We start from the raw sequence: 26757 nt of genomic DNA, 5'->3' as shown, positions 1-26757 counted from the left end.
GTGGGCTGGCACACCACTGTGCGTCGATGTGGCTTTCTCCGAAGGAGGCACCAACATGCTTTACGGGACATTTGTGACCCTCCCAGGCCGGCGCAAGCGATTTCTGCCGGCCATGGGAGCAGTTAGGATTACGCCCAAAGTTGCTTTTGAAAACTGAACCCAAATTCCTTATGCCACTAGCTCCTTAATCATAAACACATTAATATATAAAGTAAATCCAGTTGGTTTCAATATATCTTACTTCTACCATGTAAGTGGATGCTTTAGCTTGTAGCATAGCAATCATTCATGCAGCAATACTGATTAGGAACCTAAGCTCTAACCAAAACTAGACTGCAAGCCAAAAAATTCAGGTCCTGTAGTATTTAAGAGTGTAGAAAGAGTATTCCAAAATTTATCCATTTAAGAGGACTATTGTTACTTTGTTTTTTCCCTTAAACCATCATTTGTTATCAACAGTTTCAATGAAACACTAATAATATCTGTTTAGAAAAGTGCGATCATCAGTTACTTTCCAGGAGCCTCTTCCTGCTGGTGCTGACGCGTTCCCTTGTCGCTTACAGAGATAATATTCATTGATAACCTTAACTAATTTCTTTGATGTTTTTAATAGTAGGAAATAACTTCACAATTGAATGGGACTGTGCTGCAGGAATCAAAATATACAGAAGGAACTGTAATAAGATTAATTGCCTAAATTACTTCTCTTTGATATTGAAATGACCAACGCTACTTTGCAACATGGGAATTTTACAGATTTTTGTAAGGCACAGACACAGAAGGAGAAAGAACAAACTAGAGGTCGAAAACACTCCAGCACTTCGCACATGAGTACCAATGCGACAACAGTGGGGAATAGTCTGTTCGGTGAGAAAAACCTTCCAAACTATGAACCATTTTAGAAAGTTGAAAGAGAATAGATGTGGTGTCTATGCTAGTACGCACATGTGCAGTCCTCCCAAGTTTAGGAGCAACTCCTTTTCAGTGTAAGTTGGGTGAGGACTATAAAAAATGTCCAAGTTTCATGAAGGCAGAAAACTCCAAAGAACAGACTATTTTTTTGCAGCTAATTTTCATCCCTGCATGTCATTAAAAAAGTAAAAAGGAAACAAAAAGGATCAGGGGAGAATGTTGTTTTTGTGGGAAAATAAATCCCCTTAAAATCATACAATATTCCCAAGAGCGTTTGGCAGAAAAACTCTTGGACTAAATGTACCAAGAGGGTTTCTTGTTTTTGTTTTGTTTGGTTAATTTAATCCATCTGCATGCAATTAATTCTGATTTCACATTGTCCATACGAGCACTACATTAATACAAATTACAGAGTACTTTGGTAGGAATCACATAATGTTTTGATCAGTGAATTCCCAACTTGGATCTTTTTCAGACCTTAACATATCTGAGGGGCATTCATTTAAAAACAAATGCCATGTAGACTGAGAATATAATATTGTTACTCAAGCTTTAAAATGCCACAATTCAAATCAGAATTCAGCTAGAGTCTTGCTATTTAAAATGGAATTAATAAAATACCTCACAGCTTCATATGCTTACACACAAGTACACACAATAGCTTTTTGTGGTCACGTTTTCCTAACAGACAACCGTGCACATACTTTTGCTAGAACCATTACTCCAGGGCTTTTCAAACTGGGGCGTCGTGATGTCCCAGCCTGTGGGCCCTGGTCTCTGCCCCCTTAAGGGGCGGGGTCAGCCAGGAGGCAGGGAGGAGGCAGTGGCACAATCCCCAGGACCCTCCTGGAGCCATCTGCGGGGCTCCCCGATGCTTTAGAAGTGCAAGTGAAGCAATCGCGCTCCACTTCCGTTAAACTGGAAGTGGAGCGTGATCGCTCCACTTTCACTTTTGCAGCTTTGCAGCCCTGCAGATGCTCGTGTGGGGCTCCCCACACCCCCAGGAGACTGCAGAAGGCTCTGGTAAGTGCACCCAAGCCCCTGTAGCCCCCTGAGCGGCGGGATCCTGAGGATTGTGCCGCTGCCTTCCCCCCGCCCCCACTGCCTTTCCCCGCCCCCACTATAAGGACTTACAGTGGTTTTCAAACTCCCTGAGAGTTTGAAAACCACTGCAATAGTCTGAACCCAAGTTTTGTTCAAAGATATTTCTTTGCCATATATCATAATCCAATATAAAAGATTGTGTTTTTAGTGAAAGGGATCTCATTAACTACATAAGGCAAATATTCATAAGAACTACCAGAGTGGTAAGCACCATGTCACAGTTCAGCAAGGTAATATAATGCAATTCCAGATTTCAGCATTTATTGTGGCAAATGAATAAATCTTTGGAAGTTTGACAAGCTCATTGTAGCATTTTAACAATGCAGTGGTGCATGCAGAACAAAGTTATATAAATTTTGAACTTTTTAAAATAAAAAGCCAGCTACACATGTACAATAAAAAGTATGGGAGGTGGAGACATGGAGTGGGAAGACATGGAGTTAAGTAGCCTTAACTTCCAGAGTACCAGAGTCAAGGTCGTGACTCAGTTTTTAATGTGAACTTTCTTAATGAAACTGCGCAGTGTTATCATTTAGTTCTAGGTGGCAGGGCCATGGATTTGAAGTTGCAGCACACACCGGGTAGTGGGATCAAGTCCAAATCGACTTTCATTGCCATTCTGCAAGCTACTGACATAGGCGTAAGCCAAGACCATATGGTTAAGATTATTGCAACGTAGCTATTGGACATGCAGATCCTTCAACAATGACTAACAGCTCTTAATGTTTAGCTGATATATTTCATTATGGCTGATGACATTTAAAAATCTTTCTTATGCAGGTGTCACCCAAGCAGAGTTCTGCGCCATTCCACAAGGCTGTTAATTCATGATTCTCCCCCATTAGAATGCTTAAGGAGGTTAAAAGAACTCAGTGGCACATCAAAATGGCGGAACACAAACCTCTACATCTGCAGAAGACTTACCATCGTCCAGGTATAACTGGTCCAATTCCTCAGGTTCTCGCTTGATCGTTACAGGAATAGGGGCCAAATTATGATTATTGTCCTCATGCAACTCGGGTAACGACAGTGGCTGATTTGCTGGAGGTTCATTTCTTTGAACATTCGGCAGCTGCTGCTGGCCCATTATGGAGGAGTGAGTTGGACTGCAGGACTGCAAATAGGTTGACTCTTGGGTTACAGATGGAACTGGAGAGGAGGGACTGTTGGGATAGAGCGTTTGTTGGTAACCAAGGGAACAGCTACTGCTCAGATGTTGACTCACCTGCGGCTGCAGCATGATGTGAGATGACTGATCTGGAGAGCTTGGGTGCACAACTATAGACCTTGGCACTTCCTGAATGGTGGGGACACCTCCAACGGTCTGCTGAAGTCCTAGGTGGCTGTGGCCTGGGTTGGCGACGCACTTGTAAGCAGGGGAGGAAAGATCATGCAGCTTAGGACTTGAGCTGGGAGACGATGACATCACAGTGTTTCTCTGCTGACAAGAAGCGAAGCCAGCCATAAGGCACGAGCCAGGATCAGGCGGCATCATGATCTGCTGGCTGTAGTAGGGTTTGGAGAGAGGGCTTAATCCTTGGTTCCTTGGTCCACAGGTTTGAGCAGGCTCATAGTCATCAGTCGGTTCTGTTTTTATAATTGGAACTGTTGAAATAAAAAAGAAAGTGCTTTGAATAAACACGGAGTTGTACATTGGTATGATGGAGTTGGCTTGTGGCTAGGATACCCTTTGCAAAAACAAACAATGTCTTGAATAAGACTCTGTGTGTCCTTTGCCTGGTTCTCCCACCCCATAAAAAATATGAATGAGTCATCCGCACAAGAAAGTCACAGCTGGTTCTAATATTGAAAAAGACTATTTTCTTTGGACTCTCCTTCTGCTCTAATGTGCTATAAAAATCTATTTGCAAATAGCTGTGCTGCAGTAGAAGCTCTGGACCCAAGGGCTCTATGGATTTGTCGTAATCAAAGCAAAAATTTTAACTTGGATGTACTACCGCATGTCTACTGCTACTGATGGCCCGTTTGATAGATGGCTGCACAATGGGCAAATTCAAGCATGGGGAGGCAGAAAGGGGGCTTTCAGAGTTCACCCAAAGAAGAACTGCAGGGAGAACAGCAAGCTTATGAAAAATGATGCATTTCATCATAAGGACTTTTTAAAAAAATAAAACAAAATAAGCCTGGATCCAAGTTTTCTTTTTTAAAGCAAATACTGTGAAATAGTGTCGACTGTATAGTTTTTATAGCCCACAGTAGTGCACGAAAAGGAGAACCTGAGAGGATCATGGATTAGTTGATTCAGAGAGGTAGAAACAGTAGGTAAAACTAAGACTAAATTCTACCGTGCAAGAACTGGTCACCTTCTACTCTTCCAGTAGGTTCTCCACCATATGATTAATTGTAACCGTACCTGCTAGCCAGGTGGACAAGGCACAGTCTCTATCAGTGCCAAGGATAGAAAACGCTTCAAAGTGATGACAAATTTTTTCAGCATGTGTTGAATTACTGCAATTTAAACTGAATCTATGCCTTTCCAGGCTGCAAAGAATAGATGAAATGATCAGGACTACTCAGTTATGTTCACCTCAAACGAGACTAAGGTGTGTGTTTTGTCTGTGACTGAAGTTGACTTGGCATGATATGCTCAGCATCTTTATCTGTATCTTAGTTAAATCTAAATATTTGGGTTTTAGTCAAATCTTAAACCAACATGCAACCAATATGCATGCTTACTCACAAGAAATGTAAAACCCACTCTGCTCAGGTGGGGGCTTACTCTCAAGTAAATATGCAGAAGATTACAGTCTTACAGCGCAATCCTAGGTATCTCTACTCAGAAGGATGTCCCATTGAATTCAGTGAGACTTCCAGCACAATCCTATGCTTGTCTACTCAGAAGTAAGCCCCATTAGGTTGAATGGAACTTACTCCCAGGAAAGTGCGTACAGAATTGCCCAGAAGAGAGTGTATACTGGATTACAATGAGAAATATATTGGCTTAAATCCAATACTTGAGTTGAGAAGTTGTGCTTTTGCCAGAAGGAGTGAGCCTGTTGACTGATCCTTAGTGCTAGTTTAGCATAGTAAGATGTTGATTAGTGGGACTCATGGTGAACATGGAATCTATAGCGAAAGGAGCCTCTTGTTGTTTGCCCAGTAACCCTGACTAAAGCTCATCAAACCACAACAAACCTGGCATATGAGGCTGCATGATGATTAGCCTTGATCAAGGCACAAGATGAAGGGGGGAACTCAGGCTAAGGAGTAAATGATTCATGGCTAGTTCCACCATATGTGGCTGTGTTATCTGAGGCAAAATTATCTTAATTCCAAGAACTTTGATGTAAGCAAATTGTGTACTGTGGTGTTGATCGAAGGCTAAGTCAAACAACAGCAACTCTAGTTTAGTATAAATGTTTATTCTTTTCTTTAGAAACATTTTCCACCTATAGGCAGAAACACTATTTACACAGAATTTTACAGGGATTGCAGATGCCTGGGAGATACAAAGTGAGTTTAGGACTGATGAGATGTTTACACTAGATGAGCTTTCGACATAGTAAACAAGTGTTACACTCTGGTTACTTTACTGTGCTGAGATGGGGGGAAAACACGTTTGAAAGTCCTAAAGATGTGTCCATTGCGCTAAATCAGTGCTTTCCACGAATAATATAAAAATACCACCATGGATAATTGAAATATGTCATGGTTGTTCATTAAACCGAGCCTGGGTACACCTGCATAGCCTGGTACAATCATTATTTGTCTGTACCTGAGAACAGGTATTCATGTTTCATTCAATACAGGTGCAATTGGAGGACATTGTACAGGGTTTGTTGTTTTTGTAAAAATGAATCCAGGTATAATCACTCATTCAGGAACGTGTACAGGAATTTATACAACAAAACAAGAAACTGTACATACAAAAGTTATATATTTTCCCCTTCCTCCCCTTTCCCCTGGAAGTTCCCAGGTAGTGTTCTATTTAGATATGGCACATAACTGCTTAGATTCAAAGATGGAACTTTACACCAGGTGCCTCCAGGCAATTCAGTGGCTCTGTTGTAGCAGTCATGAATTCTCAAGTCCCCCTATCTCATGGGGCTCAGGATTGGAGGCCTCCAGCAAGATTCTGAGGTCTCATGAGACAACAGGTTCTGAGATCCTGGGTGGCTGCACAAGCTGTTAGGTTAGGGGATCAAAGATTATGGCTGCCTGAGAACAGTGGCAGAAGAAGGGCTGGGAGGGACAACACTGGGGGGGGGGGGTGAATGAAGAAGGAGAGGGTGAAGAGTGGGAGACAAGAAACAAGCTAGGGGATGTGGAAGAGTGGTGGAAAGACAAACACCCAGCAGGGACTCAGCTAGGGGAGCAGTGAAAGAAAGCAACAGGGAAGAAGCTGCAAGCAGGGCAGGCTCAGAACAATAGTGGGCTGCTGGAGAACTGGCAAAAGGGCTGGGATGAGTTGCTTCATACTGGACCACTGGGGCTATTGATCTTTAAGAGGACTGAAGGCTCTTTCAAGGAGAAGACTAGGGACGACTAGACTCTACTTCTCACTGGATAGGGAAAGGTTATCATGGAAAGCCATTGGGACAGGCAAGGCAGTGGGAAGTGCAAGGAGTGGAACTAGGCAAGGACACAACCAAGGTGAGGAGGTAGTCCAAGCATTGTATTGGGATCTAATCAAAGACACTAAACTCCCTGAAACTGTATGATTACAACTTTATTGCAAAGAAAACCCTTCCTCTGAGCATCACACATGGAGTCTTCTGCCCTTTTTTTCTTGAGAGAAGTCTGGTTTGGGTATCCAACCAGCTCAGATCAACCCCTCAGACCAGCGATTTTCAACCACTGTGTCATCAGTGTGCCGCGAATGGTCCACACGTGTGCCATGGGAGTTTGGGGGAGGGTCATTTATTAGTAAGGCCATTTGGGAGATGAGAAACCCTCCACCAGCAATGCATCATGCCTTGTCAATTGTAAAAAAAAGATGGTGTGCCTTGTCAATTTTAGCACCTTGTCAGTGTGCCATGAGATTAAAAAAAAAAGACTGAAAATAGCTGCCTCAGATCAATGCCATGTTGTCTCCCTAGGATGAAGCTGCCAATGGGGACAATGTCACACCATATCTAGCTCATAAGCAGACCAAGGATTGTAACCTAAGGTACTAGTCTGTGAACAGAAGAAATTCCATTTGCACGGGGAGGAGGGGGAGATTGTTTTTTGTTAACCTCTTCTTCCCTCTGTGGCTCCCTGCACTTCCTGAACTGGTTCATGAGAGTTGGGGGATTCTAGAGCAGGGATGGCCACCCTTTCAACTTTAGGGCTCCTGGATCTTTAATAACTATGTAGAAGATGAAATTTTCCTCCCCTTCCCAACTGTTAAAGTTTCAGGAGCCCTAAAGTTGAAAGGTTGGCCACTCCTGCTCTAGAGCAAGATGGCATTTTCCCAGGGAGCTGCAGCAGGAAGGGCAACTAGCAAGAATTCCCTTCTATTTATGCAGACTTCTTCATGCAATGCCATCTCAGGATACAACCCATGATTTTAACTACTATGTAAAGGTTTTCATCACAGAAACTACAAACATTACTAGTTCCTCCAGTCTCCCATGATGACACTATTAATGGACAGATAATTATTGCTAGAAAAACGTTCCTGACTGATGGACAAACGTACTTCAAATAGACAAGTGGTGGAAACGCATACAAGCACATTTCACATCTGATTCTGGTGTCATAGCTCAGTACATATATATATATATATATATATATATATATATATATATATATATAAAGCAGCCTGAATCAGTAGCCTGGGGCAAAACTGGCTCTTTCTCTGCCTAACCAAAATGACTGCCATGAGAGAATGAGATAAAAATTGTGAAGCATTTGTACATTGAAAATGATGGACAGCAATGCTAATGTTTGACAGCAAAGGCACTAATTTATGGAATTTTGCTTAGAACTCATCTGTACATTCCAACCATTAATTTGGAGGTGTAACCCAATAGCTCTTTGTTATGTATTGTGGTGGTATATGTGTGTGTGTGTGGGGGGGGGGAAACGACTTTGTCCATTCCTGCTGAATTCTAAAATATAGTAGTTTTTAATCTACCTGAACTACCAGAATTCAAACAGCCCAGTCCTATGGTTGGACTGTGCCAGTGGAATGCATGTTCTGCCAGCATGCGCTACTGCAAAAGCACCATAACTCATCACGAGGCCCGCTGGACCAGGTAAGTCCAGTGCAGGAGTGGAGGGGAGAAAGAGGTGGAATGAGAAGGAGATTAGGCAGAGTGGGTGAATCAGGCCCAGGAGGAGGGCAGGATCAGTGGTGTAGGCACATGCCATATCCTAACCCCCTTCCTGGGCTTGAATCACCTGCATGAATCAACTCAGACGTGTGCCAGCACTAACGCTGGCGCAGGTCTGAGTTGACCTGTTGCGGCTTCTGGGGTTTACCCCAGAGAAAAGCGCAGCCCACACCAGCACCCCTGAATTGCTGCACAGGGATTTAGTTAGGTTTGGGCTGTTAATTATATTACACACTGATCTAGACACATTTTTGTTAGTAATATTTGAAATTCTAAGTTAATCAGACTGCTTTTCATATTTAATATGGGCCAGTGATGATGCTCTTAGGCTGACAAATGTGTCATGATGTCAATGAATTTAACATTAGAGCCACATTCTGCAGCCACACCAGCAATAAATCAAAGGTGTCTCCACTTCTTACTGAGAGAGGTCCATGTAATGACATCACACCAAGACTGCTCAGATAAAGACAAAAAGCCTCTATGTGAATCTGAGTGTGTGGAGAGCCATGTAAACTTAAATCGAAAAGCTCCAAACAGGTAAAATGTTAACACAACAAACCTTGATGAAAAATAATAAATCACTTTCACTGTGAAAGGACAAGGACTATTTTCTCTTTTTTCAGTGACTCTCCTAACAAATTCATTTGCTCCAACATGTTAGAAATCCAGATTTTCACTGCTATGTAGTTTATGTGTTTTGGCTTTTGCCTGTTGGGATGAGTAAGAAACAGCCACGTATTTACATATTTCAGGAAGCAAGGCTACAATGCCAATTCTCTTATTAATTAGTGACTGTGGTTGAAAAAGACCCAACTACGCTGTGCTATTAAAGACTAGCTGTAACTGCAAGAGATGGCATAGGAGAGAGCCTACTTCATATCAGATGAACACAGTGCACTAAACCAGGAAGATGGAAGGTGCTATAGCAGATTTTGTCTTCTTGTAAACAGAATCACTCAAATTCATAATGAGGCTTTATTGGCTTCGGTGCACATCCTTCCATGCCTAATATCGACACAAAGTCATATCTTACTCAAGTTATCTTTTACAACAATCTTTGGAAAACATGATTACTCAGTGCATAGTACAATTGCCATTTCTTTCCAAATAATCCAGTTACTGTGTTTTCAATTGCTGTTAAAATGTTTGGCTGTTCAACAGATACCAAAAGAGACTGGACATTATAGCTCCATGGGCACCGATGTTATTCCAGGGGTGAAAGCCCTGGAGCATCTGATTTGTAACCAATGAAGCCAAAATGCACATTAAATTGTTAACAGGTCTTAGAAGAAATAATTCATTTTCTATTATATGACATTAAACACGCAACTCTGAAAAGGGTAAATTGACTCCAAATTTAATTTTCTTCTAAAAACAATTTCAAGGGATGAGAAAAAAGTTACAACTCCACCCCCCCCCCACTCCTTAAAATAAAACGTTACTTGATCCAGTTCTTCATTGTTTCCAAATGCATCTCCCTTGGTTGTTCAGTGGTCATCAAAGTTTTCTTGGCTGGAGAAGCAGTGGGATGATTGCTTAAAAGGCATGGAATGGAACCAGGGCTGAATGTACAATTAAGCACATGGGGCTTGCTGAACTTGGACTCTAGCACTTTAGGAAACCCAACATCAGTTTCCATTTAAAAAGTCTCCCAGCTCTTATGGTTATAAAGAGGAAATTGAAGATGCACATGGGACAGAACTGATTAAGATGCAGAAATTAAGAGGTTTCTAACTGTCAGGGTTGCCAGCTGGTTTTTTGGCGAGGGGGGTGGCAGTGGCTCATGTGCCTTTAACAGCTATATGACATCCAAGAATTCAGCAAATGAAGTTCTCTTCATCACTGCAGCTCCTCAGCTGGGAAACTTAACTTGTTGAATTTCTGCTCCTCCTACAATTTTTACAGGTTTGCGCTCAAGGCAATTAGTTAATATGATAGGAGTTACTGTATGCTCTGCTATCATCCAGCATGCACTGTGTCATCGTACACAAAAGAAAATGGGAAATGGTGATCCAAACTGTGACCAAGGGCGGGGGGGGGGGGGGAGATATCACAATGAATGTGTGTGTGTATGATGACAAATGTGAGTGTGAGTATGCTCGTATCAGGCTAGCATCAACAATAAAGAAATACAATGGCGTGTGAAACATATATACCAGATAAACTAATGCCAAACTACAGTGATACACAAGGTAATACTCAAGAGGACTAAGATATGTCCATATGGTATTCCACAAATGATATGATATACACAGTCTCTGGAATGCACATCGTCTATAAATCCACCATCGCTACAGACAATGGCGTGAATCCATTAGGAAGCCTCTGCTTGGGTCACGTAGCTAGACTCTTGACTCGACGGGAATGCTGGGCTATACTCTTGTTTCGACTAAGCGGTTTTAACCATGAAGCCACACTGTACACCATTCAAGATTCTTCAGCAGGATGTCAGGGTCAATACTAAATCAGTGGATAAGCCATGCATTCTCCATCTGCAGCAAAATCCCAATTACAAACTTGGAATATATTTCCTAACACAAAATATAAACAAGTCCAAATTATTTTTAACATTCATCCCACCTAAACTCTAAGAATTAAAAACAAAAAACCACATTAATTAAAAAAACAGGTTGGGGATCATTAAAAATAATCCTCTTTAATGTGTTAATTTTGTACTTTCATATTCGATATATTACAATTTATCTAATTGTTCTTCTTAAATACATCTTTAAAGGAGAATGACTCCTATCAAATATTAAAAGTACCTTGTTTGGGAGATAGCAAATCTCAAGCTATTTAATCATTATTAAACATCTTAAATCAATCATACAGGATATTTAACCACTTCACCATTAGCTGCATCGCTGAAAACATAAAGATTTACCAAAGAATAAAACTCACTCACTAGGTAACCAATAATGATATTCTAATGAAAGAGCCACCCTGTTCCCCAAATTGTAGTTAGCAGAGTGACTTGCTTGAAAGTCCCCAATGCTCTTAAGTAACCTATCAGTATCATCTGCACAGTATAATCAACAAAAGCTTTTACTTGAAGCAGCTTCTATGCTTTGTGGTCCTTGCCAATTAAGTTTCATACACTGAATGCAATGACTTCACAGTACCACATAGCCAATCAGGTTTGGCTGTGTGATAACACTACAAAGGGCAAACAAAACTGGAATCTGATGTTCTGACATTTTTTGGATGTAACTACATTCTCTTCATGATCACATTTGCAGTTTGGGAGTGCTGCTGGACCCAGCTCTATTCCTGGATGTTCAGCTGGCATATGTGACTAGAAGTGCTTTTAATCAGCTTTGGTTTGTATGCCAGCTGGGGCCTCTCCTGGGGAAAGAAAACCTTGCCACTGTGATCCTGGTTAAACTACTAAGGGCGCAATCCTAACCTGTGCTGGAGCAGGCAAGCCAGGAGGCTTGCGCTGCAACCAAAACAGGTTTGTAGGCTGCAGTGGCTCAGCCATGGGCAAGGGGAAGCTCTTCTCCTTACCCGTGGGTAAGGGCTACGTGCCCCAATGGGTCTCCTCAAACCTGTGCCACCTCTGCAGGTAGCGCAAGTCCAAGGAGAATGGAGCGGCTGGAAACCTCTGGAAGCTGGAAGCGGCTGGAAGCGGCTCCATTCACCCCGGGGATGGGGGTTGGGATCCGGCATAACTGCCGGATCCCAGCCCCGCCCCCGGCTCCCAGTGCGCCCACCCATGGGCCCGCCCTCCCCCACCCCAAAATGCCCCCTCCTGCCCCCTCCCCACACCCCCCCACGCCAACCTTTCCTGCTTGTGTTGGCACACAAGCCACGGTGGAGGCAACTGACTCCATTTGACATTTGAATGCGCCGACGCAGCTCCCATCTAAGGCAGCGCAAACGTGCTTTATGGCACGTTTGCTACGCCTTCGGGGCTCCTATACTGGCATAAGTGCCGGTTAGGATTGCGCCCTAAGGGCCCAATCCTATCCAACTTTCCAGCGCTGATGCAGCCATGCCAACAGGGTGTGTGCTGCATTCTGCAGTGGGGGAGCAGTCATGGAGGTTTTCTCAAGATAAGGGAACATTTGTTTCCTTACTTCAGGGCTGCATTGGAACTGGGAAGTTGGATAGGATTGGGCCCTAAGTATGCTTTGTGTTGAACTGCCCCTGAACAGAAACTATAGCTGGTCCATAATATGGCAGATGAGTTGTTAGAACTTGCTGCTTTGAGTATATTAAATCTGTGCTCAAAGATTTGCAATGGATTCCACACATAATTCAAAGTGCTGGTGCTGTACTTTAAAGCCTTCAGTTATCAGGTCTATGGTATTCAAAGGACAGTCTTCTTCCACATGTACAGACCATAGTTTTCTAGCTGGTTCTAGAGGAATTACTCTATATCAGGGGTCTCCAAACCCCGGCCCGGGGACCAGATGTGGCCCGCGACAAGCCTCTATCCGGCCCACGGCCAGCCTCTTGTCCCCTGAAAGCCACTGGCCCACTTGGTCAAACATGACTGAAACTATGCTCTGGTTGCGTCTGGAGGGTGTTCAAGGGCCAGAGAGGTTGAATGTATGAGCCCATTCATTCACTTATTCACTCATCTAAGATCCATCTCTAATTTATTTAAACAAATTTCATATTTAAATTTTTTTCCCAGCCCTCAGCACCGTGCCAGATATTTGATGCAGTCCTCTGGCCAAAAAGTTTGGAGACCCCTGCTCTATATCCTCCTGCCTTCAGAAGTGAGTCAGATGGGGACTTAAGGCTGAAACCAGACCCATGTGCACCAGTTTATCGCCTTACCGCAGTGATCCTTACCGCAGTGATCCTTACCGCAGGCCCAGTGCTGGAGTTAGCCCAGCATCAGCCTGCACTGGGCCAGCTCTGGTGTTGGGCCTGTGGTCCGTCACCCAGTGCTCTGTGTGAAATGTTGGGCGGCAGAGAGGGCAAGACAGGGCAGTAGTCAGGGAAATGTTCTGGGGCAGGTGGAGGGTGGGGAGAAAGCATGGCAGGGTGAAGGGGTGGGGTGGGAGGGGACAGAACTGGCAGAGCTCACCTCTGACGGATCCGGAGCCCCATGTCAGGCTGCGCAGCCCAACACAGGACTCCTTGATTTTGCGCTGCCTAAATTTCTGCCACAGAATTGACTAGCCCCATTGCGGGGCTACTTCCCTTACTTGGGAGAAGGGAGTGAAAGTCCCCTTCTCCCAAGGAACCACCAGCAGCTGCCCGGCATGCTCAGGATCCTGCAGTAGCCATTTTGGAGCCGCGGGAGCCTTGTGTGCCAGGCAACTCAGGACAGGGCTGCCTATGTCAGGGCCTTCTCAGACCTAGCAAAGACTCTGGAAACCTCTTCTCAATATGGATGGCCTCTTCCCTGCTCTCCTTCCTGCTAACAAGTTAAGGCGGTATTATCTAATTGGATGTTTGAATGAGGAGACAGGTGACTCTTTAAGGTATGTCAATCATTAAATTTTTCACCAGTTCATCATAAGATATAAGCTGATTTTTAAGTAATTTTTAATTTTTTTGTCAATCCATTTTAATTTGCATGTATTCTTGATTCATTAGTTTAAAGGAAATACAGGTTGAGACTAATTATTCACGTGGGTTCCGTTCCAAGCACTCATGTGGATTTAAAAAAAAGCACTATAGCAAATCAATTTAAAAAACAAAGTTTCTTTGCTCCAGTGATAGAAAAACTGCCTTGCTGACCTTTTTACTCTAAGATAAGAGTCATTAAGAAGACAATCCAACAGTACTTCACTCAGCCCCTCCCTTCACCAATGCAAAATGATCACCTTGCTTTCACGTGCTGGGGGAAGGGAGGGGTCCGAAGGAGAGAGAAGGATTGATGGATTGTCAGCCAGCTGCCCTCTCTCTCTCTCTCATTAAGGAGGCTGTTGTTGAAGGACTGTTCAATTTTTAAAACTGATTTTAAAGGGATGCATTTTTCCACTTCTCCAGGGATCAGCACATTCCTTCTCATTTGCAGGGGCCATTCGTGTTGAGTCAAATCCGTGTATAAAAAATCCGTGTATAAATGGGCTGGACCTATAAGTACATAAAATGAAGCCCCCATATTGCCTTGAGCCTGAATAGGAGGAGAGGCAGTAATATTTTCTGGTTTCATGATAGTTTTGCCTGAGTAGATATAGGAATGGTACTGGCACTGGGTGTTTGTACAGTACAAGTTATCATTAAGAATTATCTTTGGAATCCACAGTAAGATTTAAGGCTAAAATTATAGAAATCTTCCCATTATAAAAGAAGTACTTCAAGACTGGCACATCTTATTTTGGATAACCCCCAATGCAAAAAGCCCTAAAGTCTTTGTCTAAAGATAATGACATACTTTAGACGTGTGGTGAAAGTGGTTTTAATACATATTCTGTGCTTGAAAAACATATGGCCTGGAATACAGTGAACGCATGTTGAAATCACTTCCACCATACTTCAGAACATTCTTCCCTCTTAACTCTCCGATCTTATGCTTTTCTATAAAATACTAAATGAGAGTTGCTTCTAAGTATCTTATTTCTAATTAAACTTTTATTTTCCAAAAGTTATTTATTCAACATATGGTATCAACATTCAGCATTCATCTCATGTGAGAATTCTTAAAGGTATATGAACCACCGAGTCTCATAGAGTCTCAGAGTCCATGTCTGAGTAGTCACTCTGTTCTGGAGGCCACTTACCATCAGGAAGTCCATTAAATTCATCACTCAGTTTCTTGGATGTTACTAACACAGGCCAACACGCATTTTGCTTCCTTAAACGTTACACCAATTCCTGGGTATATTTGGGGTGCCAATTCCAAAAATGGCATCTGTTTTGCCCCATCACATCTAGTTTTGGAGATATAGTATAGCCTCATTAGTGAATGGTTCAAGCAGCTTTCTTATGAGGAAGCCTACACTATGGCTTCCTCATAAGGAAGCTGCTTGAACCATTCACTAATGAGGCTATACTATATCTCCAAAACTAGACGTGATGGGGCAAAACAGATTCCATTTTTGGAATTGGCACCCAAATTCATATTAAACCGCCATAAAGTTTGGGAAAAACTTTTCTGACCCTCAGTTTTGAAGGCCTGTGTAATCTTTCCAACATATTTCTTAAACCTGGGTTTAACGTCTAACCACTGCTATGTCCATAATCTCTTAATTTATACATTTTACACACCATCTTTGGAGTGCTTTCATACAGTTTATAAAATCGTTATTATTAACAGACGATAGTGTGAATCAATTAAGAAAGTTTAGGAAAATTTTAGCTGTGTATCTAGACCATTCCCTGGACGGACACGTTGGCATACATTTTCAATTCAATACATAGAATAAAATCAGATGTAGAGGAATTATGTAAAGAGTGGTATAATGAAATGGGAAAATATACCAGCATTTCATCGAGTCAAGAGCCATAGTTAAAATCTTCCAAATAGAGTAACATTACTGTCCGTAAACATGATGGAATTATCAACTGTGTGACAACATCTCAGACACTATACATAATCATGTAAGTCATGGAATACCACATGGACATAGGTTAGTTCTCGTTAGTTTCAGTACATATTAGTTTAGCACCAGTTGCTTCTGCTAGTATTCATATATTTTCACATATATACCTGTGTTTACATCAGCGTATTTCAAATCATTGTTTAGCATATAAGGTTCCTTTTCCTGGTTAATATATTTTTCTTTCTACAATTTGTAGCCTGATAATTTGAGAGTATTATCTCATAATAATCTACTTACCCTCTTTTTAGTAGTACAACAGTAGTAGTACAACATCTACTTACCCTCTTGTTTACTGTCCATGGCACGTACATGTACACACACACACAGGTCTGTTATCCATGCAAAATAAAACTTTGTAATTGCTACAATATTTAGACGTGCAGCAATACCTCTGGCAACACCACTTCCTTTAGCTCCGTTTTTTACAGTGCTCTTCATCTTGGCTTTATTAACAGCAACTGCAGCCAATGAGACATAGGCTGCAATTCTAACCACACTTTCCTGAAGGTAAGCCCCACTGAAAAAATAGGACTTACTTATGAGCAGACCTGGTTAGGATTGTGCCCTAAAGTTCTGTTTCAAACAGCACTTAGCTTTCCAGGAATGCATCTCCTGCAATATTGTAGACAAAGGAGTGTAAAAGCCAAAAATGTGCAACCATTTTTGTTGTACATTGTGGTTATTAATTGAAACCATGAAGAATTACCATTTTCTTGGTACAATCAGCATCATGAATGTTACAGCCTAATATCAAGATAATGGAACAACCGAAATGTCAAAATTTTCTAGGAGACGGTGATGTGTGGTGTTAATATATGCTGAAGGGTTCCTAAGGCCAGTTCTCTACTAAAAACAAACAAGACAATATAAGGTCATATTTGTGCTTCCTTCATTATATCAAAGACTGGCATCCCAATCCTTTCCCCTGCCGTGCCACATGCTATGTGGGGGGGGGGGGTGTCAGGAAGCCTGCAAGAGGTACTGGAAAATATTTTCCCTTACTTCTGAGAAGGCAGCCTGATGACGTATGTGTCTCCTTGGACAGCACTGGGGAGAACCTGGGGGCAGCGTGAGCTGAAAATTTGTGAATAAGATCCAGCGTGCATGACTGCCAATTGATTTTAAATAAATGAATCCACCCAGTATCAAAGAAACAGCAGCAATGACAACAAAAGATGATAGTTCTTCTAGTTCTAGAGAATGCCCCATTAGCCAAATAGAAAACACTGCCAGTAGCCTGTTTGCAGAGACTCACAAAATTCATTTCTCTGAATGGGGCCATACTCTAATAAAGGTGTTCCACCAGCTTTTGCACACATTGCTAAATATAAGAAAGTAGTACATCAATTAAAATAACTTAAATTACAAAGAAAAAGAGCATGAGTAACAAGTCAGAAATAATTTCATATTTCCACTTAAAATAAATATTCCCTTTGGCCAGCCAAACTTTACATTTTATAAGTACCAAACTGAGAGAAACTATACTATATAGTTTTAATGCCATGCCATATATGATGTTAATGCTATGCCAACACTTCTAAAGAGCAGAGGGTGGTGAGAGCTTCCACAGACCTCACAGAGTTCCCTGTAAGACATCTGAAAATCATCAGGTCTAAACCTGTAGCATAATACAGGCTCCCCTATATATTAAATCACACCTGCTGAATACATTAATAGTCCTTCGTATATCATCATGATTGCAATGTGCTAGAAAATAGAGAGCAGAAGTTAGCCATACAAGAGGTTAGTGTCAGATCTTTAAGGATCCAGTAAATCAGAGGAGCCAAGGATGGCAAACTTGCAGCTAGCTTAGTGGTTAAATCGACCCACTAACCGATTTGCTATATGCACTAGGCTGCAAGATGATCACTTATAGAGATGATGTAAAGTACTCATGACTAAGTTTTCAGTGAAAACCCTGGGGCTGAACAGATTGCCGTAAAGATTGCTTTATCATATTCCACTGGACTTTCCATGTTTCAGTCTCCTTCTCTGTCAGAACTGGTGTCTTACAGGCTCAATCACAGCCATTCTAAAGGCTATGACAAGTCCTGTAACACTTCCATTGATGTGGCACAGGAGTTAATCTTCCATATGAGGTACTTATACCCCTCTATTTTGCAAAATTATACTATGGCAGCTGTCCTCTACTACATTTTATATGATTACCTCACACATCTTTGTATCTTTTATGACCTTTTTCTGAGACTCGGGCCAATTTTCCACACGCAACCCAATGGTCTGTAGACACAGCAAAGTTGAAAGGGTTTGCTCAGCTTAGCATGAAAACTGAAATATGTCGGGAAACTAGCAGTAAAACTAGCAATCCATGTCTGCAATGCATGCAATCAGAAGGTGAAATCTAAAAAATGAAAAGACTTACTCGAAAAACATCAAGACACAACATTCTTTTCAGGCAACGGAATCCTATGTATGTGTACTTATTAGTAAGTACACTATATTCAGTGGGTTACTCCCAGGAAACTGTGTTATTTAACAACACTGTAAAGCACATCGAACCTCAATTGTTCCCTGATAAGTTTCCAGTCTCTTTGAGCTTCAATGCATCCCCATCCTAGTCGACACTACAATACTGCACAGGGTAGCAGTAGAGCCCAGTCTTATCCAATGTTCCAGCACTGGCACAGCCATGCCATTGGGGTGCACGCTGCATCCTGTGGTGGAGGGGCAGTCAAAGAGGCCTCCTCAAGGTAAGGGAACATTTATTCCCTTACATTGGGGTTGCATTGCAGCTGCATCATCACTGGAAAGTTGACAGAATTGGGCCCTAAGCCATTAGGACTTCTTACAACCATGTAGTCTGACCCCTGACCCATTCTCAAAAATGTTTGTGGCTGGAATCACATGAAGAAAAGTAAGTATGAACTAGGCAGTGCACAAATACAGCTTGTGGAATTTCTCCCATCATGGCAGCACTTTATCCAAATGCCACAACATGGGAATTGCTACTGGCTGGTTCTCTTCGCTTCTCATTCCCACAGGATGTTTCCTCATATGAGTGGGTTCCCAAGGGCAGTTGAGGCTGCTCACATAGATCAAAAAGGGCAGCAAGAATTACTTGTGGATTGCAGACTGGTTGCCATTTTCAAATTGACAACTTCCTGCCTACCCAGTAGGCATCCCTCTTTTGGCCAACTTCACAGACATTTTTGGTAATTTTTCAGGTTTAATAATGCTAACTTTACTTCTTCAGCAGAACAGTGCTATAAATTTTCCGGGCTGCTGGTCAATTGTCTTTGCTTCTTGTCATGAACGTTTTAAGTAATGAAACCTTCACTGAGGTGGCACTGATAGGAAGTAAGTGAGTAGAATTACCCTGGCATAAGTTCAGAATATCCAATGGAAGGGCTAGGACCTCAGTATTTAATAAAAATGGACACTGCCAGAAGAGATTACAAGCAACTGAAAAAGAAAGACGTATTGTTATCTGGAAAAATATACTTGGCAGTGCTCTAGCTGTCACTCATAGCATTGGCATAGGTTTTAAAACAAAGTGAGTGGTTTCACTTGGCCTTAAATTTAAGTTGTAAAGCAGATGTGGTTACTAAAGGTACTATAAAAAACAGTCTTGATGAGCCAATTCAGTTGTGCAATGGTGAAACTCTACAGAATGAATTATTTAAACTTATGGTTCTTACTACTACTACTTTGGTAAAGATAAAGGGTAGGCTGAGGCAAGAGTCCAGGAGCAAATTTTTCCTATGCTGTTCCAATACTTCAGCTCAGCCCAGTAGGCCTGAGCTTCACCTCATGCTCCTGTCGAAATTGTGCCAATGGGGTTGGACCAGGCCCATGATCACTGAATGCAAAGTCAGAACGTACTCCAAAATGAGTCTCTGCATTCTCTAGGTAAGTCCTCAAAACATGGGGAAGGATTAGTCAAGTACAGCCTACCTAAGGGCCAAATCCTATCCAATTTTTTACCCATGGTGTAGCTGTACCAATGGGGTATGTGCTGCATACTGTGGTGGGACAGTAGTTATGGAGGCCTCCACAAGGTAAGGGAACATTTATTCCCTTGCCTAGGGGCTGCACTGCAGCTGCACTGGCACTGGAAAGTTGGATGGGATTGGGCCCTAAATCCCCACATGCACAGGGTTTGTGCCTTATAATGTACAACAGGAGATGCCAGGACTGCAACAGCTGAAATTTGCTTCCTGTGGCTGAATGGGAAGTCTATTCCAGGAATTATTTTCACCTGGCATAACCATAACACAAATGCAGATTAGGTTTGGAGACAAGGGCTTGCATTTCACTCACATCATGGCAAGGATGGCAGTAACTGGGATGAAGTATTGCAAGATAATATGGCAGCCTTTGTCCCCTTCCTACGCAGACCTTTATCCCTGCTTAGAAACCCAGGCCTAACTCAACTCCCTGCTCACAATATGGCAATCACAGTTCAGATTACAGGCTGCAACACAGAATGATAGGGAGAGAGGTCTCTGCCATGCTTTCATCATTGCTGCCATGGTGATGCAAGTAAGAAACTCAAAGGATTAGGCTTGCTCTCCCCTTTATTTACTTTGTGGCAATGGTAGATCATAGGAAGGGGAGTGGGCTGCTTGATGAGTAGACAGTGAAGATAGAACACTCCTCTACATCATCCCATCGACCAGCATCAGGTCTTGGGTATATGGGCCAAGAGGCAGTTGTGCTGGAATAAAAGCTGTTGCAAAAGGGTCATAGCATTTATACTGTTCCCTCACCCCTCAAAGTATGCTTGGTGGGATGGTCATCATTCCTACTTTGCTGATAGAAAAACGTGACCAAAAAATAAGGACTTCCTCAATGCTCTCCAAAGGGCTTATGGCTGAGGTGAGGCAAGAGCCCATATCTCTGAAGGTCTAAGCCCCACTCTCTTTTAGACCATACTAGTTTTAACATGCTGTGAACAGATCATTAGAAATTTGCTGCCTAAATCAACCAAAGTTAATACCCTTTTTTATTTTTCTCCTTCAGGATTATAATGTTCACAGACATTTTAATGCACCAAAGAACATTTGGTTGCAGTTCAAACATCACAAAGGCACCCCACAGTTAGTGGGACTCTGCTGTCTATGATTAAGGTTGCTATTTTCTCATTCTCTTCTCCCTTGGTATGTTTTGGCTGCAGCTTTCGAGCCACTTCCTCTGGAGCAGTCCCAATGATTTCTGTGGGAATATCCTTGTCTCAAAAATCCAGGAGAAGGTTTAAGAACTACAGTCTTTTTATTTTAAATATGGATTCACCATATTTATGAGAATATGGTCTACACCCCTGGAGCAGGAAAAGGTATGGGAAGCTGCTCCATTTGGTATTTATGACTAAAACCCAAGCTCCCGCTGAAGTAAAATGATGTGAAATTAAGAACTATGTGCAATTTTGTTTCATGACATCTCAGATTCCATAACAAAATGTATTCTCCCCTACGTGAAATCCTGTGGGAAAACCCTGTACAAAAAAACTATTTGCAGTGGTATTCTATACACTATGACACAGATATAAAATACTAGAAGTTATGTAATTGTGAGCTCCTCAGTGCAACTCTCATCTTATCTACCACTTCACTAATCGGGAGAGCTTAAACAAGCTACTGCCCAAGCCCCAGCCCCCAAATATTGAGATAACAATGCTGACCGATCCTATTGGGCTGTTGTAAAGATTATTGAGCTAATGCACATGAAAAAACACCCTGAATTCTCAAAAAGCACTATAGGTGGGGCCTAGGTATCTGCAGGGGAACTGTTCCCGGACTCCCTGCAGATACCGAAAACTACAGAATGAAATCCATGGCTTTGGTTCCTTTAAAACCTCCCAAGGTGACCAGAGCTTCCCCAGGCCTTAAAAGGCATAAAAGCATCAATTCTGGTTTCCTGAGGAAACCAGAAGTTACATCTTTTCAGCCCTAACAGCCATTCTGAAGCCCACAGAGGCTACAGGCAGAGGCTACAGGCAGATGTTCACGGCCTCTGCGGGCTTCAGAAAACCCTCTGGATGCAAACGGCGTGCATCTCTGGCTGCCTTCAAAGGACTCAGATTGGACCAAGTTTGACTCAACATGGTTCTGGGGGACCTGTACTGAGCCAGATCTGCCGATAACTAATCCGCAGATATGGAGGCTCCACATGTATATCAAAGCTAATTATTACAGCTAATTATTACTATTCCTAGTATGATTGTATGATGTTGATTATGTGGATATGTACATTGGCCCAAAATTCCTGTTACAAACCCAACAGCCCGATGGACAGCAAGCAAATGCATTTGTTCAGGTAAATGTTGAAAATTTTGTCTTTGAAAATGTATTGTCTTCCACCTCTTCATCTATACACCCATGCTAAAGAAAAGTATAATTGATTTTTTAAAGAACAGGACAGTGGCCTGAAGAAGACTGGAATCATATTATTTTCAAACCTCAAACACAGTAACGGCAACCCCCTACATTTTTGGCAATTGTTCTGCACAACCCGCTCAACACTTTCAGTTCAAAATTTTGGGTGCTGAGTTTTGTCATCTGCCTGAAAATTGTTGGCAGGAAAATGTTAGACTTAAACCATCCCCAACATCAGAAGGCAGGATGGTAGGTAAGGAGAAGTCATGTTGCAACTCCATGGAGTTCTTACAATCATAGCCTCTGACAGAGAGCAAAACTGCCACATACTATGATGTGTATGAGACAATCTGCTGTTATTTTGTTTACAGAATGAGCACGGGGACTGTTTCATCCATACATGATATATTTGAAAGATTAGATGCATACATACAGCAAACCTACTCGCATAGAGGGCTTCAGTCTGTTCTACTTCCCTGCCCATGCCAACAGTGAATTTCTAAGAGAGATGTACCAGAGCTATACCTTACCTGGAATTCATGCTCTCTGACCCAGAAGCATAACTTCCCTAATGCCAAATGTGCGAGACTAGGTTGGGGTTACTCAGCCAGATAGAAAGGCATTCTGTACAGGCTCTCATCTTTGGTTACTGTATATTACTGTACATTTAGCTGGTCCCAAGGCCCAAAAAAAGCCTTGCCACATGGATGATAAGAGGAATTGTGAGACCACAGCGACTAGCCCAATCTGCACTACTGGCTTTCAGGTTGGCACTGTATGTGTGGAATGCTACCATAGGTTGCCTTCTGCCAGGTACACTTTGCAAACTTCTGGTTGCAAGCTATGGTACCTGAGCAAAAGTACAGGCAGCTGCTATGACCATTATACCTTTGTGTATCCAGACAAATACTTCACATATGATTAATACATGATAAAGTAGAAACAAGAATCACTTTGCTCCAATATATTCCTTGGTTCACGCATAATTTCATTCAATATGTCCACTGATGGGTCATAGCATTGGGTCATGTCCGTCCGTCCCCGTCCCCCCCACACTATGCCTAAGCTGACCTCTCTTCTTTTCAGGCTGCCTCAGAGAACCTGCTGTCAATATTGGTGAAACAAGCAAAGGGTGCTAAGAGAGCATGTCCATATAAGTTATTAAATTCTTTCCAGGTTCCATGAGTTATTCAATCTATTCTCTATTTGCATTGTGTTACTTAAGACATTCTCCAGAAAGATGATAGCAGCATGTTAACTAAGCGAGCTTTACATAAGTATCAATATGCTGGAACCTCTGCAATGTTCCTGTTATCATTTTGTACCAACAGTAAAGGGCGAACAGGGGTCTCTACCCACAAAACAGGATAATTTATTTAGAACAATGGAAGCATTTCCAAGCTACTCCACAGTTTAACACAAGAGCATCATTTTAAGACCTAAATTGTCCAAGAGTGCTGCAGAATAATTATTATGCATTTTGTTTTCTCCTCACATCATTTTTCCCCCTCTCAAATAATAAACGTTATCCTTAGTTTCTGCAGCTTGAAGCTAGAAATAGGTGGTTACCATTAGCAGGAAGATAGGTGAAAAGTTGGTACTGGCTTCTCTTTCTTTTTCCATTGCAGACATAGAAATTAACTTGGACAGGACTTGTAATTCTTTGATTGCGGAATGGTGGTATCTCAATCACCAATGAAGTCTGGAAGAAAAATGTTGAGGATAATGTACAAAATGAAAATAGATGCATTACTTAAAGAAACGGCTGTTTAAAGAACACTTCTGGATGACTGTGCACATTTACAAACAAGTAAATGTAGAATGTATAATTTCCTCAGTGTCTAACCCAGTGATTCTCAACCAGTGTACTGCAAACTTCTGGATGCAAGCTATGGTACTGGCTGCAGGTGTGTCATAGGAGTTTGAGGGGCGGTCATTTAATAGTAGGGGCATTGGGAGATGTGAACCCCCCCCCCCACCAGCAGTGGAATGTGCCTCATCAACTGTCAAAAGACTGATGGTGTGCCTTGACAACTTTAGCACCTTGTCAGTATGCCATGAAATGAAAAACGTTGAAAATCGCTGGTCTAACCACTCAACTCACAGCTGAGGAAAAAAAGAAACTTAATGTTTGATAATAGTTCTGTTTACAGCAATGAACTTATTTTATATTAGCTTTGCTGTGAGAAATACGTAATACACTGAGAAAATGGAACCACATCCGTTAAAAAATCCTTTTTAGTAGTTTAGTAGTAGGAAACTACCTAGTACCTAGGTAAAGAGGGAATGGAAGCAAACCAGTTAGTCACACCCAGAATGTGGCACTGACACATTCGGTAGTTGTATCCGCATTGGTTGCTGGAAACAGCCTTTGTATGAGGGGGGAGTATGGAACCCATGGACATTTTCTCTGTGATTTGGAAAGTGTCCCCAGGTTCAGTATTGCCCTCTCTGGACAAATTGTGTATCCAGGACAGGAATTGTGGTTATGTAATGAGTGTTTGCCCTGGTGCATGTAGCTAGCCAGTATGCTCCCATTCCCCTGTACCCAGATACATAAACTGCATAGGGTGACAGTGTTTGGATGACACCTCCTATGAAAGTGACAGCGTTTCATCCAGCTTTCTAACAAAAGTCAACACTTAACACTACAGTTATCAAGTGACGAACATGTATGTATGAATATATAGTATGCAAGGGAAAATGAAAGGGTGGGAATACTTCAAGGGTGGCTATGGCAGGAATACTTACTGGTTTGCACAATTCTTTGTCAGTTTTGGCTTCCATTTCCCACACGTGATGACCATCTGAAAGACAAGGGAAAGGAAAAGATGTCTAATGCTACTCCTTTTTTAATCTCTTTAAAAGATATGAGCAACAGGAGAAACTCAATTTGAGACTCCCCTTTATTATTAAGAATATTTATTTACTGCTTTTCAACAACAACAAAAAAGTTCACAAAGCGATTTACAAACAAAATCAAAAAACTAAATAGCTTCCTGTCCCAAAAGGGCTCACAATCTAAAAAGATGCAGATCACCAGAATACACTGACTAGAAAAGGCACTGTGCTGGGGTGAACTGGGACAGTTACTTTCCCTTACTAAATATCAGAGGAGCACCAGTTGAAAAAGTACCTCTTTAGAAGTGTTCAGTAGTGTAGCTATGGGAGGGGGCACAGCATCAAGTTTTGCAGGGCGCCTTAAAGCGCTGCAAAAGCTGTCCCTCCCTCCCACAGTCTGAGCCATTCCCGGAGGTAAGTGCAAAGCCTCTGCTCAAATAACTATGCTCTCCACTTTGCTCTCACTGCTGGGAATGGCTCTGATGGTGAGAGGAAGGGGCAACTTCCATGGCAACCTCATATCTATGCTACTGGCCCAGTTAGTAGGGGCAAATTTATCACATCTATACAGCAAAGGATATACAGGACATCAATTTATCACATTTATACAGCAAAGTTTGAAAAGAAGCCATTGTTCCTATCACACATTCTGTGTCCTTCTTTCAGTAGCGCAGTCAGTCTTCCAAGATAAATCTAGTAGATGCTTCAAGAACTTGAAAAGAAATATAAACATCTGTTCAAAACAGAAATGAAAAAGGAGCTCAGGTGCCAGAATGGGGGGAGAGGGGATGAACCCATGAATTGGTCATTACGTTTCTCTCACCAGATTAGCCCCATGTATGAGATCAGCAGACACCCAGCCTAACGATGCGCAAACATTTCACCTCCCCACCATTCGGTAAAGACTGGCTGAGTTTTAGGAGCAAAGGCACCTGCAGGAGGAAACCTGACATCATCTCTTTTGTATGTTTATTACTGCACTGAGATGTACAAATGCAAATATTGCTTATTTTTAAACCTCTTACGTACCAATGTTTGCATTTTAAGCCTCTCCTGAAGGCACCAGTGAATTGCCTTTTTTCTTCTCTCTTTACTTTCATTTCCATGATAAAAGCAACTCATTTTGAGCTGTCTGATTTACTACAAATATCTATAAACAATCCTTTTTTTTTCCCCTTATGGAAAGAAATTTCACTGCAAAAAGAACAACTATGGAATTCACCTCTAATGATTAAAAATGCTTATTTGTCTTTTAAAAATGCACATAATACAGATACTGCCTGATTTTGTCAAGTTCTCCTAATCTTCACCTTCGACTGAGGCTATCTGGAGGTCACCATCATATTATGCTATCAAGATACATTGGGAGTGATGTTTTTGTCCAACTATGCGCGTTTCTGCAGAGGATCCAATGGGACTAGGAGTTATTATATAGGACATATGGCAGATTGTACATCAGGGTCCCCCTGAAACTGTTTTATTGGATATTGCTCTAGCAACATCAGATACTTCTAACCATGTGAAAGAAGCACACAACATGGCTCAGTCTCAGGTCAGCACTGTCATATTTCCAATGTGGAAATATGAAAAATTTCCACATTTCCATATATCCAAGGTGCTGTGAAATAAATCAGTGGTATGACAATTCCTGGAATATTGTGTATAGCTTCGGTTGCCACAGCTGAAGAGCTGGAAAGGTGCAAAAACAGGGTCTGTAGCAACTTCTGCACGAGGGAAAGCTAATGTATCTGGGTTTTTGTTTAGAAAAAAAGA

General features: G+C 42.0%; 1 protein-coding gene across 4 annotated transcripts in view; it reads right to left on the bottom strand.

Annotated features, from left to right (window-relative positions):
* The window catches only part of NFATC1 (nuclear factor of activated T cells 1), a 162921-nt gene that overhangs the window by 43654 nt on the left and 92510 nt on the right, over window positions 1–26757 (bottom strand). Inside the window, exons 7-9 of one of the 4 annotated variants that reach the window (XM_066623507.1) lie at window positions 24895–24950; window positions 23713–23845; window positions 2941–3621 (exon numbers count right to left, since the gene is read on the bottom strand). In XM_066623507.1, coding sequence (XP_066479604.1) covers window positions 2941–3621; window positions 23713–23845; window positions 24895–24950 — 870 coding nt within the window. Of the gene's footprint in view, window positions 1–2940; window positions 3622–9201; window positions 10832–23712; window positions 23846–24894; window positions 24951–26757 lie in introns of those variants that run through there. The other 3 variants (XM_066623508.1, XM_066623509.1, XM_066623510.1) reach the window with 3 other exon arrangements.

The sequence above is a fragment of the Tiliqua scincoides genome, chromosome 4 (genome assembly GCF_035046505.1).
Source record: "Tiliqua scincoides isolate rTilSci1 chromosome 4, rTilSci1.hap2, whole genome shotgun sequence".
NCBI classification, from domain to species: domain Eukaryota; kingdom Metazoa; phylum Chordata; class Lepidosauria; order Squamata; family Scincidae; genus Tiliqua; species Tiliqua scincoides.
Note: the sequence above shows the minus strand (reverse complement) of the source record. Positions and strands in the feature narration are given on the sequence as shown.